This window comes from Lichenostomus cassidix, chromosome 1, assembly GCF_008360975.1.
Source record: "Lichenostomus cassidix isolate B80296 chromosome 1, HeHo_3.0, whole genome shotgun sequence".
Lineage (NCBI taxonomy): Eukaryota > Metazoa > Chordata > Aves > Passeriformes > Meliphagidae > Lichenostomus > Lichenostomus cassidix.
The window spans coordinates 38,238,545-38,250,775 of NC_139479.1; the positions used below are offsets into that span (position 1 = coordinate 38,238,545).

General features: G+C 43.6%; 2 protein-coding genes across 6 annotated transcripts in view; one reads left to right on the plus strand and one right to left on the minus strand.

Annotated features, from left to right (window-relative positions):
* Window positions 1-6,697, plus strand: part of GGACT (gamma-glutamylamine cyclotransferase) — a 28,801-nt gene extending 22,104 nt beyond the window's left edge. For all 3 annotated transcript variants that reach the window (XM_085057175.1, XM_085057166.1, XM_085057158.1), the window contains one exon: window positions 3,378-6,697. In XM_085057175.1, the coding sequence (XP_084913301.1) occupies window positions 3,395-3,868 (474 nt within the window). In that variant the 5' untranslated portion in view covers window positions 3,378-3,394 and the 3' untranslated portion in view covers window positions 3,869-6,697. The remainder of the gene's footprint in view (window positions 1-3,377) is intronic.
* The window catches only part of PCCA (propionyl-CoA carboxylase subunit alpha), a 273,781-nt gene continuing 267,981 nt past the window's right edge, over window positions 6,432-12,231 (minus strand). For all 3 annotated transcript variants that reach the window (XM_085057123.1, XM_085057133.1, XM_085057141.1), the window contains 2 exons: window positions 10,046-10,123; window positions 6,432-6,784 (listed from right to left, as the gene is read on the minus strand). In XM_085057123.1, coding sequence (XP_084913249.1) covers window positions 6,716-6,784; window positions 10,046-10,123 — 147 coding nt within the window. In that variant the 3' untranslated portion in view covers window positions 6,432-6,715. The remainder of the gene's footprint in view (window positions 6,785-10,045; window positions 10,124-12,231) is intronic.

Sequence of the window (12,231 nt, forward strand, 5' to 3'; positions counted from 1 at the left end):
GAAGAATTAATGTGTAACTATATCTGGTCACAGAGCCAAAGCAGAGAATTTTTCTCAAGGGAAAATAATGTTACTGTATGGAGTGAGAGAAATGGATACTTTCTGAGTTGGCTTTTATTTTGCTGAAACTTTTTCTTCCAAACCCACTGTGACCATGATTGCAAACAGCCCTGGAGCTGGCGTAATGCATGACTCCAGGGCTGTGCTTTATTTTTGAAAGAAGTTGCTAGGGTCCTGTAATTGTCTGAATTGTGCTGGGAAAAAAATGCATATTTTTGCCAAAGCTGCTGCTGCCACTCAGGAAGCAAGGTCTTGTTTTGGGCACAACCTGGGAGCAAAGAGCATGGTTGCCCACCCCTTTCTCACCATGCTGGAGCTGTTTGGCCTTGAGAGGGAAAACCAAAGCCCTGACCCATAACTCCATTGGTAGGTGAGAGCAGATGTGGATACAGTGCTGCTGCCCTACCAGTGCTAATGCCACGTGGCAACCTGGGCTCCTGGCTGGTACCAGTTGTGAGCCACTTTCCACCCAACAACACATACCTGTGGGATCCTGAAATAGTTCCTCTATTTTCTGATCCTTACATCTTGCCTTAATGAAGCAACTAGTAACTGATCCCACAAGCGATTTGGCAGGTCATCTTTCATAGCTGAAAGAAATAGTTTGCAGAGATGACATACAAATTTCACTCGTGTTTCCCCATGCCATTAAATTTTAACGATTGTGGTATGAATATTTCATGAAAGTTCTTTCTGAATGGGTTTGTTTTGTCCTGGCAGCTAATACTCAGTGTAAGTCTGGGCAGGTTTTATTTGGTTTTTGGTGGGTTTTCTTTTCCTCTCAGGTGGTTTAGTGAAGGTAAGAAGTGTCAAACTGGATTAAGTGAGAAAAGGCAACTTCTTGTTGGTTCAGAGAGGGGCTGCCGTCTATAACTCTTTTCAGCTGTGTAGTGGAAGCCTGTGAAATGACCCTCAAATACAATTCTGCTCTGTGCTCTCCTGCCACAAGGTGGCTAAATCTGTTTTGAAAGCCCAGGATTTGCAAGTGCTTTAAGTGATGCTAACACATCTACAGCCTTTCTGCAGCGCAACACACAGCACACAGGAGACCAGATTTATTGTGCAGAAAATTGTGTGTGTCTTATTTATATAGAGCAGCGATCAGAAAATGTCATTACCAAGTTTATTTCAATCCCTCCTCGGCTGGAGGGGTGGGTTTGGCTTTATTGTTGGGTTTTTTCATAGAAGAAATCGTTGTGCCCAGCCCATGCAGTGTGAGTGACAGGGCCCCTGTGGGGCACAGCAGTGCCACAGGGAGCTCAGTGCCCACCTGCCCAGGAGCCACAGCCCCACAAGGACCATCATCCTCGTGCTCCACACAAACTGTGGCTCAAACTTCCGCTTCCCACTCCCTCTCCATTTCTACTGCCTGCTGAATCCATCTTCTCAAAGGCTAAATCAGAAACACTTGTCCAAACCTGGGCTAGCAAGTTCCTTTGTCACTGTTGAATTTAGTGGGCCCTGCACTGGGATGATGGGTGCCTTTCTTTAGAAGGGTGATGTTTCCCAACAGCCATCTGCTGTCCCATCAGAAACAGGGAAGTCGTTTCCACCGATTTCAGGAATGGTGACACTCTACTCTGCAAACTTTTTGGAAGCTTATCTCCAGCTGTACAGTAGGGACAGGGCTTTTGTTTAATGGAAATGAAGCGTATCTTTTTCTTACAGATGCACCACTCACTATAGAGCTTTTTTTGTGCGTTTTAGGTTTCCCTTTTTATTTTTTAACTTATTAACTCTGACAAGTAACCTCTTGGTTGTGAACAATTTAATTCACGATTCATTTTTCTGATTCAAAGTGAACACGAGTGCCCTAATCCCCTAATGGGAATTAATTGCATGTTTCAATGCTTAACTCTGATCCTTTCTCAATCCCCACTGGGACAAGTTTCTTCCTGAAGGATCTGTGTTTGTTATTCAAAACACAATCTGAAAGGTAATGATTTTTCTTATAAAAGAGACTTGGGCTGACTGAATATTAATGCTCTTTTTATTGTGAGGGAATGAGCTGCATCCAAGAAAAAACCTCGTTTATGTCATGAAGGATAAATTACTCTGAAGTATATCTGATAAAATATGGGGAAAAAATCAGTGCATTCTTTTTCCCCTAAGTGAAAGTAGTTTGCCACTAAATAAAGGCATACACTGTTTTTGCTTGGAAAGCTGTATTTTGATACAGAGAAAAACTGTTTACTTCACTAAAGGGGAAATTGCTTGGCTACTAAGGATTTTAAATAACACTGCTCTCCGCCAGCAACACACCCTTTTGGATAACTGACCTGATCTAACAGTTTACTAAAATAAGAGTAAATAGCAGAAAATAGCTTTAATTTCTGCCTCCAGTCTGTTTTTAAAGATTTCTCAAACTTGAAATACACTGTTCAATGATGCTCTTTCCCAGAGGAGCTGCACAGGCTCCTCTGATAATGGGTGTCTGGCATAGCCAGATGACTGTGGATAAGGCAGGCTCTGCCCAGTCAGTGACCACAGGTGAAATGTGAGAAAACTTCACCATGCAAGAAATGCTTCTACCCTACTGAAATGATGGGGGATAAACCCAGCACAGTGTGAAAAACAATGCAGGAACTATGAAGGTATCCTCCCCATACCATTTGGTTTCAGTAAAGCCAGTCTTTTTTCCCATTTACACCAATTTTGAGTGTTTCGTGTTCACAGATAAAACAAATGGTCATTTAGGGTCTGTTTTCAAGAGCAGGCTCACATGTGCAGACTGGCTACTTGAGGGGGTTTAGCACTTACAGATGTGTGTCTTGGGAAGAGAGGAGGAGCACAGCCTTACCTGGTCTCTGCCAGCAGCTCTGGCTTCCAGTTTCTCTCCCTTGCCCCACAGCTTGCTGTTCAGTATTTGTGTGTCACTCAGCAAGTGGGACCTCGTTGCAAATCCATCATCACATCCATGAGATGACTCAACACCAGGTTACACTTGCTTTTGGGGTGTCACTGAGCATGACACCGCCCATAATGGTAAGAGAGAGAAAAATTAAGAAAGATTTAGAGCTTTTCCTAGGGGGTCAGGGATGCGTTGGATGATGTTGGGGATTCCTTAAGAGATTGTAATTTGGTCACAGCAAAGAATTGCCAAAGGCTGACTTTCTCCGGGTGTCTGTTTTTAACTGATGCAGTTTTTGTCTGACAAGTTTCAAGCTACTTGAATTGAGTATGATACTGAAATGTGGTGTAGGACTACGTGACCACTTTTGCACTCGCCCGAACAGCCTTTTGTGTAGAGGTGCCTTGGCAGGGCTGTGACTCTCCAGGGCACTGACCCATGGGTAACATACCCCTTTGTCTTTCAGCTGCTTTTGCAAGTACCATGGCTCGTGTCTTCGTCTACGGCACGCTCAAGAAGGGCCAGCCCAACTACAAGCACATGATCAACACTGCCAAGGGGCTAGCGAAATTCCAAGGAAGGGGCCACACGGTGGAGAAGTACCCGCTGGTGATTGCAGGGAAATACAACATTCCTTACATGCTGAACATCCCGGGCACAGGCCACCACGTTGCTGGGGAGATTTACTCCGTGGACGAGCAGATGCTGCAGTTCCTGGATGAGTTTGAAGGCTGCCCAGACATGTACCAGCGCACCCTGATGAGGATCCAGGTGGTGGAGTGGGAAGGGAAGGGCGGCGCTGGGGAAGCGCGAGCAGCAGCCGACGGCGTCCTGGAGTGCTTCGTGTACAGCACGGCCACATACCCGCCCGAGTGGGTCAGGCTCCCCTACTATGACAGTTACGACTCCTCAGGGAAGCACGGCCTCTCCTACGTCCTACGGGAAAGCCGGGAGTAGAACCAGGAAGGAACACAGCCTGGCCGAAGACATAGTGCTAAGCAGGTGTTGCTCGGTAACCTTTCCAGGAAAGCTGTAATGCCTTTTATTAAAATGCAGGATCTCTTGTAACCTTCCCAACCCAGGAGCCTTGGCGCTAGCGTTGCAGTCCTGTAGGCCCAGAGCTGGAGACTCCTCCCCAGGCAGGGTCCTCCTGGCCCCCAACCTGCTGCAAGTAACTGGGTTTGCACCAGGTGTAAAATAACTGTGTGTGCATGTCGGCTCTGGGGTCCAAGTATTCCCTCAACTTCCCCCTTTGCCTTGGTGCATAATGCAGGTCAGTGGAAGGCAGAGGAACAGATTAATTTCTCTTTTTTTGCCTGAACTGACAAATGTTCTTGTGTAGTTCTCCAAAGTGGGTTGAGTAATGATGATACTGTTGCACTAATATCTGAAACTGATTTTAAAAAATGTATGCAAAGTAAAGCACAATTCGTGTTGAATATTGACTTGTAATGATGTTTTGTAGGCTACTGCATGTAAACAGGGAAAGCTGATCATACAGATAACTCGGTGCTTCCAGACAAATAGGAAATTGCTGGAGAAAATGTAAGATCATTCTTACTCTGCATTGCAATGGGTTTTTCTGAACTGGAAAGGTGTATTTTTAAACATTGTTTAGTTTTACAAGGTACTGTCAAGAAATTTTAAGAGAATATAAGCAAGTTACATTTAAAATTGTATTTTTAATTTAACATTCTAAGTACTTTCGATTCCACCTCAGTTCACTGAGTGATTGTAGGATTTTTCTTTTTTTCTTTTTTTTTTTTTTTTTGGGGCAGGGGCAGGGGGGTATGGAGGATGTTGGGGACCAGGATAAGCAAACCTACACTGGAGCTGTTGCGAGCACTTACTGTCAAGGTGACTTTTTGCCGAGCACTTTAATGCAGAACTTACAACCCTATGCAAACTGAGTTTCCTATTGGGGGAATTCCTATTTTATATACGTTATAGAAATATCCAAAGGACCTGTATTGTGATTATTGCAACATTTAAATTGGGAAAAAAAAATACATAAAGAAGACTATTGTCTCCCTGACCCAACCAACTGTGCTGATTTTTGTACAATCTGGGAAAATCATGGCTTTCTGTTGTTACACTCCTGTGCCTTACATTTTCCTTCAGCTGCAGTGTTTGGCACAGATATATTGTACAGTGGCCAAAGTGGCCAAAGGGATGGGAACAGGCATTGTGTGCCATGCAGTGAGTCAAAGTACCACCAAACGCAGCAAGGATACAATTAAGAACGATACTGTACTTTTGCTTCACTGCCAGCCTGGTGGTGGCCAGAGGAGATCCGGGGTAGGGAATCAGCCTAAACTTTAGCAGTAGTAGGCACTGCTGCATCTCACTTAGAAAAGCTTTTATGTTGCTGCAGTAAGGAAAATAAGTAACTTGATTGTAGAATACTTGCGTCTCTTTACAATACTTGTCTGTGTAGGGCAACTTGCAGAGACTGAACTGTGTTCCTTTGAGAAGGGGCAAGATGCAGTAAGGAGACTTGTAAGGAGAACTTCAGGGTGTCTGCCTCAGTTTCTGCAACTGCAAAAGCATTAATTTTCCTGGAAGGCAGGTACTATCCAAACACTCTCCTTACTCATCCTGATGAGTTTTGCAAACTAATTCCCTAAGCAGATCCCAGTACTGCATTACTCCCCCTTGGCCATATGATGGGGTTAACTAGCAGTGTCTCAGTAGCACAAAGAGTGACTCTTCAGTCGGAAGTCTCAAGCAGAATCAAACTTCTCTGGTTGAACATGAGTCACCAGCCCTGTCACAGACTCTTTTCATCCTTCACCTTCCAGTAAAGGGCCCAGGCACCTCTGGCCACAGGGTTTCTTTCTGGGAAGTAGCAGGACTCTGCACATCCTAGGCAAGAGAATGAGAACAGGTCCACCACTCTCTGGGGCAGTGATCAAGGTCCTTTTGCCTCCCTTTCTGGTAAGAATTCAGGAGGAGGCCTGGTCTGAAGGACAGCAAGTGCTCTTAGCAGTACCTTGGGGCAGCTAAAGAGGCTTGAGGACAGTGCCAGCTCCTTCTGTAAAGACTTGGCATCCAGTAATCAGTATCAGGAAGGGTGGGGAGACTGAATATGGAGCGTGAATAGAAGAAGACAATTCCCTTACAACTTTAGATGGAAATACATGACAAAAGTCTGCACTAGCAAAATAAAGCCTCTAACTTGTAATTTAAATCTAACTCAAAATATAATAATATATAATTTTTTTTAAATATATCATAAATAATTCTACAATAATTTATTAGTAGTTAAATATTCATAATAATTCAGTAAATATATACCTTAATTCAAAATAAATCTGATCAGAATTTAAGCTGTTGGTGGTACTTGTGCAGCACTTACACAGAGCAAAGGAGAACTGCTCGGTTTGCTCAGTGGTTAATTTTTCATGCTTGCCAACCATTCTGTACAGCCTGGCTGGGGCCTCAAACTAGGGACATTGCTGTGGAAAAGACAAATCAGATTTGGGCTTTTGTTGTGTTTTCTTTTTTCAAAAAAAGAGGCTTTTCCTGTTTCAAAGCAGAAATGATATTTTACTGATTTTATTTGATCCTGGAAAATCAAAGCATTACAAAGGTTATGTACAAGTATTTCTGGAAGTAAAAATCTGGGATCTGTTGCCAAGATTTAACATCTGTGTTTGCTGTCTTAACCACTGATACAGTAAATATGCCTGTATAAAATCTTGTGCATAGTACCGTCCATTTGCTGTGTTGAATTGTCTTAATATTACTTTGAAGATGAAAATAATAAAGGCTTAGTTAATTCAACAGTGTGGAGGCAGCCTTTCATTCCAGTTCCACCAGCAGGTCTCCTTCTCCAACAGTGTCACCAGCTTTGCAGTGCACAGCTTTCACCTAGGGTACAGAAAGAGCAGAATTTAAACTCTTCCTCAATGGCCTGCTGAAATCAGTGGCTTGGTTGACAGGGCTTACATTGCACAGAGCACAGGCTCTGCATGCATGGGGCGATGGCCACTGTGCAACGTGAGGACACCCCAGGGACACAGATCCACCTGTGCTGCAAGGGCCTCCAGAGGCTGAGTGCTCAGCCTGCAGAGCGCAGAGCCCAGCTGGGTTTTGAGTACCAATGCTTGACAAATGGTTTCCAACCCCATCAGGGTATTTAGGCACCTACCATTAGCTGGTTTCATTGCAACAGAGGTGCTTGAAGACCTGAGCATCAGATGGAGATGGCACTTTTTAAAATTAAAAAGCACCTTTTTTCACCTGGGTGCACTGCTGTTCATTTGTTTTAAATCAGAGGACAGGCTGACTCTTCAACATTCATGTTGGAACGTTGCAATGTCCCACCATTTCTTTTATTATGGTTTTAAAATATAGCTGTATTTTGGAACTGCAGCCATGAAGTGTGTTTCTCTCAATCTCCAGAGAGCTGGGATAGATGATTAAAATCTGAATTGGGATCCTTTAACATAACTGAATTTGGCAAAGGGCTATAAATAAGTGCAACTACATCACTAGATGAATTACATACTCATGTGCAGATTCCTGAATTTTAAAACACAAACATCTTACACTAGTCCCTCATTTGCATTATAAAAGGCTGCAACATATTTGAATTCCCTTTCAGCACATGGAGCAACAGAAAACATTTGAAGCTGTATAAAGTTTGCTTCCAGTGTTAATTCAGAGCTCACACTGACATGCCCAAATCCTTGTTCAGCAGATAGCTCATTTGAATCATCCAAACACTACCCTGGGCTCCTGAAGGAAATCCACAGCATACCCCAAGTACCAGGCTACACTGATTGCCCACATCCATGGATGATTGCCCACATCCGTGCTGGACAGTCTAAAGCCACGTGAGCTGTAAGCAGGTCTCTGGCTCTGTGGCACAGGCACACTCCCAGCACTGCTCAAGAAATGGTGCTGAGCACGGGCAAAGACAGTGTGATACATCCAAACAAGGGCTTTATTTCTGAATCGGTAGCTGGGCAGTGTACCCAATTGCTGAGCCTCAATCTTCTAGGAGATGAAAGCAGGGTGAAAAACATTCTACCCCTTGCTTTTCTTTTTTCTACAAAGCCAAGGCTGAGCAAACATGGGGGCTAACCAGCGTTTCAAACTCCCCAGTGATTTCTGCCGTGCAGCAGGGCCAGCTCCTTGTGCTGACCCAGGCGCAGCTGTCCTGTAGAAGACAGGAGGCTCGCCAGTTCCTCTCCAGCTTTCTCTCATTTTTAAACCACCTGCAGCTGGAGTAAGCTCAAAGTAGATAAAAACAAGCCACTTTTCTCACAATTACAAACAGGAAGATGGGGTTTGATACAGAAAAGGAATTCAAGTCAGGAATGAAAATGGGAACGTCTTCCAGCTGAAGACAAATGAACTGAGTTTCAAAACAGTTTCAAAGCATCAAAACATGGACTAACAGCTTGTGCCAAACATCCCATTCCTGTGGAGAGGCCAAGTTATTTTAGCACTCAGAGCCATGACTTTGCACTGCAGAACAGGATGAATTCTGTTTAGCTGCTTAATTTCTACACAGCCCAAAACTTTTGTGCTTATTCAAATTCTCAACATTCTAAAGATCAAATAATGTGCTTGCTATTGAAATGGGCAAGGGAGACATTGCACACAAGGCCCAATGAATGGCCTGTGCACCTTTCACATCCTACCTTAAAGAATTAAAAAATGAAACACAGGTTTTATGTGGCATCTCTACTGAGTGAGTGGTAAATATTTATTACTGGGAGAAGTACAAGCAGGATTGTAAGGAACAGGCCCATGGATTGCAGAACACCTTGGTGGGAAAGGGGAGGTTAAAGAGAAAAATAAATGGGGTGGGTGGGAGAGAGAATGTTATTTTAATTATAAATACTCACTAGTTAAAACCAGTGAATGCAAAGAGCAGCAATAAGGGGTTAAACAAGCACAGATGAAAAACGAAATGCTTGGAAATATTCAGTGAGGAAATAAATTATATAGAAATTAATGCATGAAATAATAAAGTGGCTATGTTAGAGCAAAAGGAACATAACTCCTCACAGTATTTTTTTTTCTCTTGAGACCCAGTTTTGCACTGGATGCACTGGAAGAGGCAAGTCCTGGGACCCAGCCTCAGTGACAATTTTAGAGCTGTGCCAAATAAGCTTTTCTTGTAAACACACAAACAGTCCTTGGCATTGAGTGCCATCCTGAGATCTCAGCGAACCCTGCCAGTGGCAAACCGCTTCCCTGCCTGCAGAGTCAGGCTCCCTGCTGCCTCCGTGTGGGCTGAAGGGTCCTGCCCTGGGCTTTGTGCTGCAAGGAGAGCAGAGGGCCTTGACCCCGGGCAGAGATGGGCTAGGGCAGATTAGGAAATATGCAACAGAAGAGAACATATGATCCAGACTGTGACCTCCCATTGGAAAGAATGGATCTGGGGCCCGTGTCTAGGTGATGGTTTCAGGCTGTGAATTATAATCTGGCACAGGGATGCTCTGAGGTCCCAACTTGAGCTTTGACAGTCCCCAGACCATCTGGGGTTTTAGGGCATGCCCTTGTCACATAAGCTTAACCAGTTCCCTCCTCAGAGTGCTGGTTTTGGCACATCCTACACTGCAGGAGAGTCCCAGCTCCATAGCACAATGCACAGCCTTGCAAAGCTTAACAAATGTGCAGATCTAGGCTTGATATTTAACAGTCAAAATGATAAAAAATTGCTGTTTTCTCCCTCCTGCAAAAGCACTTTCTATGCGTTGTTCAGGGTGGGTTTTTTAAATGTCAAATTATTTGCCATTAAATAATTAACTGGCAAAGAGATCTCTCTTCTTCAGTTGCTCTGTGGAAAGATGAAATTTGGAGAAATGGTCTGCAACACCTTTCAATTCAACTTGGCATTGTGACATCACAGAAAACAAATCATTTAGGAGAAAAAGAGTTATATGAATTTCCCAAGCCAGTAGAACTATTTCCTGCTGTGCTATCTAAGGCTCGGAACTACTTAACAGCATTCACAGCAGATGCAAATGTTACAAAATTAAAGACACCTCACTTTGAAAGACTTACAACAATCAGACTTAATTCCTTAACAACCAGAATCCTCCGTTTTTCCTTTTTAAATTTTATCCTGTTTGACAAGTTACATATGGTTTTAAGTGACCTAAGGTAGCTTACCTTGCCTGTTTTACCAGCAATCATACTGTTCTGCATTTTCATTGCTTCAATTACACAAATCTCTTGACCTTCTGAAACCTGGTGAAATTCAAGCAGTACAAAATGAGGATAGAGGATTTGAAATGTTCTCAGTGAGGTGATTCTTATGGAAAATAAAAGGATTATTTCATTAAATGCTATAAAGACTTTCATGACACAAATCAAGTCAGCCAGTTACACAGTCACAACACAAATGACAATCATGAAACTGGCAGCAAAATAGGGAAAAGAAATCACCTGCTTAAAAACTATCACCCCAGGCAAACCTGAAAGGCTCCTCTCCCATCCCATCCATTCACATCCAACTTCTACAGTTCACATTCCACAATTCACATCACCACAGTTCGACATCAATTAAATGCAGAGCAAAATTTAATTTGTGCATTTTTGGCTGGGGAACTTTTGCTTTTCTTCCCTGGCACAGGGCCCACAGATACTCATACTGCTTCAGAAGCCAAAAGTTTCTTGGCAGGTGTCCGGGGGAGCTTGGGCTGGAAGGTCCAGCAATACCCAATGGGCTAATGCTGTGGAGAATGCCACACCTCTGCACATGGCAGCATCTGATGGCAGCTGATGACTTTGGACTGACACAGAGGAGCACACTGGTGAGGAGCCACCAGCTCTCATCCACAGGGGAGGTGCCACAGAGACAAACCCATCACTTCCACCACAGCTCAGAGCTCTTAAAAGGAAACACAGAGGTTTCCTCTTTCTGCTTGCTTGTGTCCTGCTAACAGGCATGTGCAAGCTCAAGGTCACCAGGAACCCACTGGGCTGCTCTGCTGGGCTCCCTGTGCCTCCCAGTCAGATCCTCTCTCCAATGTCTTGGAGCACCTTGTGCAGAGGCAACTGCCCCTCAAGGCTTGACAGCACTGCAGGGGCTGCCTAAACACAAGGGGCAAAACAGGGGGTTCAGAATTCACCCAGGGTAACCCAGTGATCAGCCAGTCATCCCACAAGGATGATGTATGCCAGGGAGGGAACAGTGCCAAGCCCTATGTGCTAGGATTTAGCACCTCTATGCTCCTATGGGATGCCTGGTTTCCAGTGCCCACTGCAAGGCTTTTCATGGGGCTTTTTTGCAGATGGAGTCTGCTATTCCCTCATTATCCCAGCAAGTTTGGGATGCTTTTACTCTGATGTCCAAGTTTCATTAAAGAGGGTAATCTGAAACCTGCAGAAATCTGGTTTATGCACTGTTACATGTGCCAGTGCCAACAAAATGTTTGTTTATATACACACATATATACACATAGAGATATTTCTCTAATTATATGTAAAACGAATAATACATATCTAAGGACAAGTGTGTACCACTTTGGAGGAATATATTAATAGACAGATGTGAAGTCAGAGATCAACTGCACATTGCATGAAGAACATTCCAAAAAATTAAGTAAAGCTATTTTTTCACCAACTGACTGAAAAGTACTGGTATCTGCCTATGGATTCTGAGCAAAACAAAACAAAAAATATTACATTAAAAGGTGCTTACACACCCTTTCTCCAACAGACTGGCAAAAACAGTATGACAGGTTTTGGAGGATAAATATGAAAAGCATTTGCTCTGGCAGTATGGTGTACTAAGTGAATACAGAGAATAGCCAAAACCCAACACTTCACCTGCAGAAATTCCATTCTGAGCTTCAGGCAAGCATTTAAGTCATTAGCAGGTGTCCAGTTCAGTGAATAGTATCAAAGACATATTATTTGCCCACAGTTATTTCCCCTCTATTCCCTTTCCCTGTCTTTTGTCTCCTTCCTTCCACACCTGCTGCTCTGCCCATAGCCTTGTCCCAGCAGCTCACTCTTCCCTTCCTTTCTTCTTCTCCTCTCCTTCTCCCTACCTCATTGCTTTTCTTCCATCTGCTATGAACTTTCAAAACATTTCTGAGGTTAAGAGGAAGCAATGAATATCTACTTTGGATTCAGAAAGAAGGGGGAAAAAAAGGCAAGAAAGTTTGTTGGAAGAGTGTTTTCTTTTAATAACGCTATTATTAAAATACGCATTTCAGAAACAACTTTGCAGCCCTCTGGTTAAGCTCAGCTATCAGACAGCCAAGAATACAGGCCTTTATAAGCTGTGGAAGATTGAGATCCTAAGGAGGACAGATCTGAATTCAGTGGCCACAATAAACTCTTTCCTT